The 7,490-nt window shown below is 43.6% G+C and overlaps 1 protein-coding gene across 1 annotated transcript in view; it reads right to left on the minus strand.

The window, feature by feature from the left end:
* Positions 1 to 7,490, minus strand: part of hspg2 (heparan sulfate proteoglycan 2) — a 522,026-nt gene that overhangs the window by 34,245 nt on the left and 480,291 nt on the right. The window contains exons 87-90 of the mRNA XM_043675530.1: positions 6,481 to 6,589; positions 5,430 to 5,528; positions 4,925 to 5,146; positions 3,095 to 3,339 (exon numbers count right to left, since the gene is read on the minus strand). Coding sequence (XP_043531465.1) covers positions 3,095 to 3,339; positions 4,925 to 5,146; positions 5,430 to 5,528; positions 6,481 to 6,589 — 675 coding nt within the window. The remainder of the gene's footprint in view (positions 1 to 3,094; positions 3,340 to 4,924; positions 5,147 to 5,429; positions 5,529 to 6,480; positions 6,590 to 7,490) is intronic.

Genomic DNA, 7,490 nt, shown 5'->3' on the forward strand with positions numbered 1-7,490 from the left:
CCATCTGGTTCAGATCCTGTTGTAATCTGAGGTAACCCTCTTCGCTGTCCACTACACCTCCAATTTTGGTGTCATCTGCAAACTTACTAACTGTACCTCTTATGCTCACATCCAAATCATTTGTGTAAATGACAAAAAGTAGAGGGCCCAGCACCGATCCTTGTGGCACTCCACTGGTCACAGGCCTCCAGTCTGAAAAACAACCCTGCACCACCACCCTCTGTCTTCTACCTTTGAGCCAGTTCTGTATCCAAATGGCTAGTTCTCGTTGTATTCCATGAGATCTAACCTTGCTAATCAGTCTCCCATGGGGAACCTTGTCAAACGCCTTACTGAAGTCCATGTCTTTCCTGACCTAAGTCTACCAGTATTGCTCTGTATTTCCTTTCTCCAAAACCTGTTCATCTAGCCTTGTCATCTCAAGCAGCACGGTGGCTCAGTGGATAGCACTGCCTCCTCATAACACCAGGGACCCAGATTTGATTCCAGCCTTGGGTGACTGGTGGAGCGTGCACATTCTCCCCGTGTCTGCATGGGCTTCCTCCGGGTGCTCTGATTTCCAAAGATGTGCAGGTTAGGTGAAATAGCCATGCTAAATTGCCCATAGTGTTCAGGGATGTGGGGGTTAGGTGCATTAGTCAGAGGTAAATGTAGAATGGGTCTGTGTGGGTTACTCTTCGAAGGGTCGGTGTGGACTTGCTGGGCCAAGTGGTCTGTTTCCACACTGTAGGGGTTCTATGATTTATACTATCTGACTCACCCTGTGGTAAGTACCTGCATGTTCTGATGGTGCAATGGTAATATAACTAAACTGGTAAGCCAGAGGTCCTGGCTAATGCTCTGGGGATATGTGTCCAAAACCCATCACAGCATATAGAAGTAAAATTCAATTAACATACTTTGGAAAGCTAGTTTCAGTAAGCGACTGTGAAACTAACACTGATTGTGGTATGAGTCCATTATTCATTAACATTCATTAATGTCCGAAAGGAAAAAAAAAATGTCTCTTTACCTGGTCTGACCTACGCATGACTCCAGTCCCACATAGTTAATTCTAAATTGCTCTCCAATGGCTGAGCATTTTAATGGGGATTAGGGATGAGCTAGAAATGCTAGTTTTGCCAGTGACACCTGCATCCTAAAGTTCTTATTATTCTCTGCATTTCTTCTGACTTCCTTCTTTGATTTAGTGATGAATATCTGATACAAATTCCTTCTAATAATGCTGCTCTCTACAAATGGACACAATCTCTGTCGAGTCTATTAAAACATGTTAAAGTATTAAAGATTTCCATTAGGTCACCTCTCAATCTTACCACGAGTAGAGAAAAGAACGGTTAATTCTTCATCTATCCCATTAGTCTTGCTTTTCTGGAACCATTCCAATAATTCATTCTGCACCCTTTCTACTTCATCAATGTTGTTTCTCTAATAATGACAATCAGAATCATATATTCCACTGTACAAGTGTCATTTGACCATGTTTGAGATATATTTAACAAAAATCTTCCTATTGTTAAACTCCATCCTCTTGGAAGCAAACATAAAATGAAGCTTTGGGCAAATGGGATAGCGAGTGACATATTAATGAAACTGAGTGCTGGGTCAATGTTTCAGGATGAATGGTGTAAACATGTTACTTCTGTCCATGATTCTCCAAATCAAACATTATTCTTCTTTGTGGAATGAAAGTTTTTATTTATCTGGTCCATTTGAAAAAAAAATCAAACAACCCTGGAGCATCTTCAATTTGATTAATAACAAGTCAGGATTCTGTACCCTCTTTCCATTCCATCTTCCAGTGGGAATGATTGGCCTTACTTGAAATGTACATTGCCTTCACTCCATCTTGTGTAATGTCAGAGGAAATTTAAAGACAAAGGATAATGGAGAGAAGTGAGAGTCAAAAATTATGAAGTCACCATAGTCTTATCAGACCATAGGGTTGCTCTCTCATTAGACAGAGCCAACTGGTGGTAGTTTAATCTGAGGGTCACCACACCTCAGGTGGGGGGAGAGGTTGAGAAGCAGAGTCCTTCATGGTAACCTCAGCTGGTGTGGGAATTGAACCCATGCTGTTGGCAACACTGCATCACAAACCAACCATCCAGCCAACTGAGCCAACCGACCCCCTCAGGAATAAGCTGCTCTCACTGGGCCCCTTGTAGACAGATAATACAGTGTAACAAAGAGAGAGGGCTGGAAGTAGTGGCCAAGTCCCTCGTATCCTTAATCTGCACAGCACTGAGGGATATATAACTTACAGGTGTGAGAAGATATATATTACACATATATAGATGAAGGATATTATTAAGCTGGAGAGGGTTCAGAAAAGATTTACCAGGATGTTGCCGGAAAATGTTGGTTTGAATTGTAAGAATAGGCTGGGATGTTTTTCACTGGAGCATAGGAAGTTGAGGGGTATCCTTAAAGAGGTTTATAAAGTCATGAGGGGTATAAAGAAGATGAATATAGCTGTCTTTTCTATAGAGTGGGGGAGTTCAAGACCAGGAGGCATATTTTAAGGTGAGAGGAGAAAGATTTTAAAAAGACATGAGGAGCATTTTTTTTTATAACAGTCAGCGGTTCATAAGTGGAATTAGGTTCCAGAGAAAACGGTGGATGTTGGTTTCAGTTACATTTAAGATACATTTTGGATAAGTGCATTTTTGGAGGGATATGGGACTAGTTAGGCGGCACGGTGGCACAGTGGTTCAATTCCCGACTCAGGCGACTGTCTGTGTGGAGTTTGCACGTTCTCCCCGTGTCTGCGTGGGTTTCCTCCGGGTGCTCCGGTTTCCTCCCACAGTCCAAAGATGTGCAGGTCAGGTGAATTGGCCATGCTAAATTGCCCGTAGTGTTAGGTAAAGGGGTAAATGTAGGGGAATGGGTGGGTTGCGCTTCGGCGGGTCGGTGTGGACTTGTTGGGCCGAAGGGCCTGTTTCCACACTGTAAGTAATCTAATCTAGTTTAGTTAGGGATTATGGTTGGAACGAAGGGGGTCTGTTTTCATACTGTATGACTCAATGACACTAAGAGGACTTTCTTCAATTGTTGAATGGTGCTGTTCCTGTCTTTTACACTGGAGACTCACCTCAGTGATACAGCCTTCAATCCCTTCTGTGATGTTTACTGCTTTGGGGAGAATCTCTGAACTGGGCACACCTCCAAGATACATGGGGCTGCGAAGGTTCAGACCTTGGCTTTTGCCTGGCGAGACTCTTCTGATCTCTTTCTCATCATCTATTTTCAGCAAACCATCCTTGTTGTGTCTATGCGCTTTCAGTCTGTGCCATTTGTTGAGAGCCACCGGTTTCACACTCTGTAGAACAGCAAGTCCTGTGTGGGGGTGGGGGGGGGGGGGGAAGAACAAGTGGAGTGGAAGATTGAGTCAGTGAACTTAATAACACATGTATTTTTAGCAACGCAATGAACCTTCCCTCACAAAACTGCCCCTTAATGAAGAAAAGTAAACACAAACAGTAGCTCTTTTGTTAAGAAAGGTATAGTTCTACTCTTCAGTGTAAATACACTGAGGGCATTTTTGCAATATCTGTTCCTAAGCTGAGTGTTGCAGCAGTGGCACCGATGTGGATTACAAATACACAGCTAGCTTTCTATTCTGTTAAACACCTGGTGGCATTTGAAATGAGGGAGATTGCACATTTACTTCCCACATGGAAATGGAGCAGGCCTTACAGAGGGCAGCCAGTCTGATGGACCAGGTGAACACAGTTGACAGCAAAGTGTACTCTGGCAGCTCTTACACGCCCTTCTCTCTCCCTAACCCCAGAATCCCCTGATATGCAGGTTCCATTCCACAATCATTCAATAACTCCTCCCATTCAGACACTCCGTGGTAGCAAATACTACTGCAAGCTGACACAGCTACATTCCGCACTCCTAAAGAGTTACAACCATATTGCCACTCATAACCCCCACCCTGAAATTCCTACAAACATGATGCGTAACTTGGCTTCCGCAAGGCAACAACCAAAACTTGGGAATGTGGTTAATTCAACTGCTCCAAGGGGTCAACAAACACCTGTTTGTACATTCCAAAGGACTTGCTGTGCTGGTAGTAGTCAGATATCACTCTCACCAGACTGTCTGTAGTGATGGGAACAGCTGAAGGCACAGGCATTTCATGATGATGTTCAATGAAGCACTGATACACTGAAGTGAAGTGACTCCCCTCCTGGCTTCAGGAGGGCCAATAGAGGATTCTCATTTCCCACAGGTCTCACCAAGTCTTTGGGATAGAGGACTGCATGGAACCCCCTTCACACAACAGAAAAATGTTGGGTAGGAGAAGAACATAGTTAGAAAATTCACCACTTCACATCCTCCAGTCACACCCCAACAAACTGTAGCATAGGAAGGAGTGGAAACTGGGTGGATAGCAAGTAGATTCTGGCTTCATTGCCAACCTTTCACCTACCATGAAGGACTCAACTTGCTGCAATTCTGCACTTTTCACCTTCGCCAGAAGAAGGCAGTCTGCCAAAGAAACTGTCTTGACTTCCATCACATGGAAATAGAGTAGGCTGTACAGAGTGCAGCCAATCTGGTGGACCAACACAGTGGCAGGGAAATATACTTTGGCAGCTCTTACACACCCCTCTATCCCACCGCCCAACCCCTCCCCACCCCCCACATTCCCTTCCCAACCCCCACAATTCCCCGATATACCAGGTGCCATTCCATAATCATTCAATAATGTCTTTGGGCTGGACAGCAGTTACTTAGAGACTGAATAGATTCAACAGGCAATATGCTTCAAAATTACACACCAACCCAGGACGATGGCACAATGCTAATGGCGGCAGGAAAGAGCAAGGCTAGATTATCGGAGGAGCTCTGCTCATGTTGGCAGAGCTGCGTTCGTGGACTAAGTCCTCAATCCAGATTCTGTTTCACCCACCTGAGCCCAGGTCGTATCGGAACTCCAAATGTCCATTCAACATGGCGACCGAGATGAAGTCATTCATTTTCATCCTTTGTCCACTGCTGTAGAACATCAGGCCGTTTGGTGAGTGAGGCTTAAACTCTAGCTCGATGGTCAGCTCATTGTGAACGTTGGTCAGGGGTGGATATGCCACAAAAGAGTGCCCTCCCCTGAAGGAAGGAGCTGTAATTAAGACACCTATGAGGCAACAGGAAGAGTCAGGTTTAGCATTTTTGCATCTTACCTGTTGCTCTATAAACAAAGATGCCAGTGAAGACACCAGACAGAAATGTGTGATCAGCCTGATTCCTAAACAATAAATGTCTAGTGAGGCTACTTACAGCATTGACATGAAAATGGGCAATAAACATTAACATTGCCAGTGATGTTAATGCAGGTGCAATGAACTTTATTTAAGTATTATTACTGATGGCAGGATAAATTTCCTGACTTGTCATTATAGCTAGCAGGAAAGGCTCACCATCCATACATTTCGGCCCTCGTTTGCCCAGGTGGCATCGACAGTTATACCCAAGGCCATCCGGTTTGTTCACACAAGTAGCGTCCGGCCCACAGGCCTCTGCAAAGTAAAACCAGAGACAGGTATCACCACCACCATCACTCATCAGTAAAAACCAAACTGCAGATGCTATAAATCAGTAACAAAAACAGAAGTTGCTGAAAAAAAGCTCAGCAGGCCTGAAAAATGACATGTAAGGAAATATAGTTATTGTTTAGTACTCCATCTACCATCTTCTATATTCACACCCAACACCAGTGATGCAATGTGCACCATTTACAAGATGAATTGCAGAAATTCACCACAGAATAAAGGGCGAAACTAGTGAGATTCATCACTTGGAATGGACTCTCAAAGTGACAGATGCTAAAAAAGTAATGCGATGTAGCTAACTTGGGAGAGAGTATGGAATTATTCTTCCAAACCCACAACCACTTATATCTAGAAGGACAAAGACAGCTGTAACAGGGGAACACCACCACCTGCAAGTTCCCCTTCAAACCAGAAGAAAATATATTGCCATTCCCTCATTGGTGACCATGTCAAAAATCCTGGAACTCCCTCTCTAACTAAGCAGAGCCCCCATATCTCTAGGTCAGCAGCAGTTCAAGAAGACAATTCCACACCACCTTCTCCAGAGTAATTCAGGATGGTCAATAAAGACCAACTATGGCCAGCAATGTCTACATACCATGAACATATTTAAAATATAATGTTCCCTCAGTATTGCACTGAAATGTCAGCAAAGATTAAATGGTAAGTAGGGTTTGAATTTGAAGCAAGTGCCAAGTTGATATTCTGGGACACAAATATTTCCTCCATCTCATGCACAATACTCAGTTATTATGAGCAATTACTTCCCACCTATTCAATTTAAATTATTTTGAAAGAGATGATAAATCAAGCTTCAGCTTTAGGTTTCTCTTTCTTACGATCAGAAGAAACTAGCTAAATATTATCCTTTATATACTATGATCATTAGGGTTCGCTGTGGTTCTAAACAGACACTTACCTGGGTGACAGTGTAGAGCGAGTGAATGTTCACAGTTGCTCCCGGTATATCCCCTCCTACAGTGACATGTATAACTGCCAGTCTCAGAGTCAACACATTGACCTCCATTCTGAAAGAAAAAACATCAGCTACTTCATTAACTAGATGAAAAATCCCCAATACTGACATCAACCTACAAAAACAATGCTCTTGCTGAGATACTTGTATCATCGATAGTCACAGGTGAGGTGCCAGAAGACTGGAGGTTGGCTAACGTGGTGCCACTGCTTAAGAAGGGTGGTAAGGACAAGCCAGGGAACTAAAGACCAGTGAGCCTAACCTTGGTGGCGAGCAAGTTGTTGGAGGGAATCCTGAGGGACAGGATGTACATGTATTTAGAAAGGCAAGGACTGATTAGGGATAGTCAACATGGCTTTGTGCGTGGGAAATCATATCACACAAACCTGATTGAGTTTTTTGAAGAAGTAACAAAGAGGATTAATGAGGGTAGAGCAGTAGATGTGATCAATATGGACTTCAGTAAGGTGTTTGATAAGGTTCCCCATGGGAGACTGATTAGCAAGGTTAGATTTCACGGAATACAGGGAGAAGTACCATTTGGATACAGAACTGGCTCAAAGATAGAAGTCAGAGGGTGGTGGTAGAGGGTTATTTTTCAGACTGTGACCAGTGGAGTGCCACAAGGAGCGGTGCTGGGCCCTCTACTTTTTGTCATTTACACAAATGACTTGGATGCGAGCATGAGAGATACAGTTAGTAAGTTTGCAGATGACACCAAAATTGGAGGTGAAGTGGACAGCGAAGTGGGTTACCTCAGATTACAATAGGATCTGGACCAGATGGGCCAATGGGCTGAGAAGTGGCAGATGGAGCTTAATTCAGATAAATGCGAGGTGCTGCATTTTGGGAAAGCAAATCTTAGCAGGACTTATACACTTAATGGTAAAGTCTTAGGGAGTGTTGCTGAACAAAGAGACCTTGGAGTGCAGGTTCATAGCTCCTTGAAAGTG

Source organism: Chiloscyllium plagiosum, chromosome 34 (assembly GCF_004010195.1).
Source record: "Chiloscyllium plagiosum isolate BGI_BamShark_2017 chromosome 34, ASM401019v2, whole genome shotgun sequence".
Lineage (NCBI taxonomy): Eukaryota > Metazoa > Chordata > Chondrichthyes > Orectolobiformes > Hemiscylliidae > Chiloscyllium > Chiloscyllium plagiosum.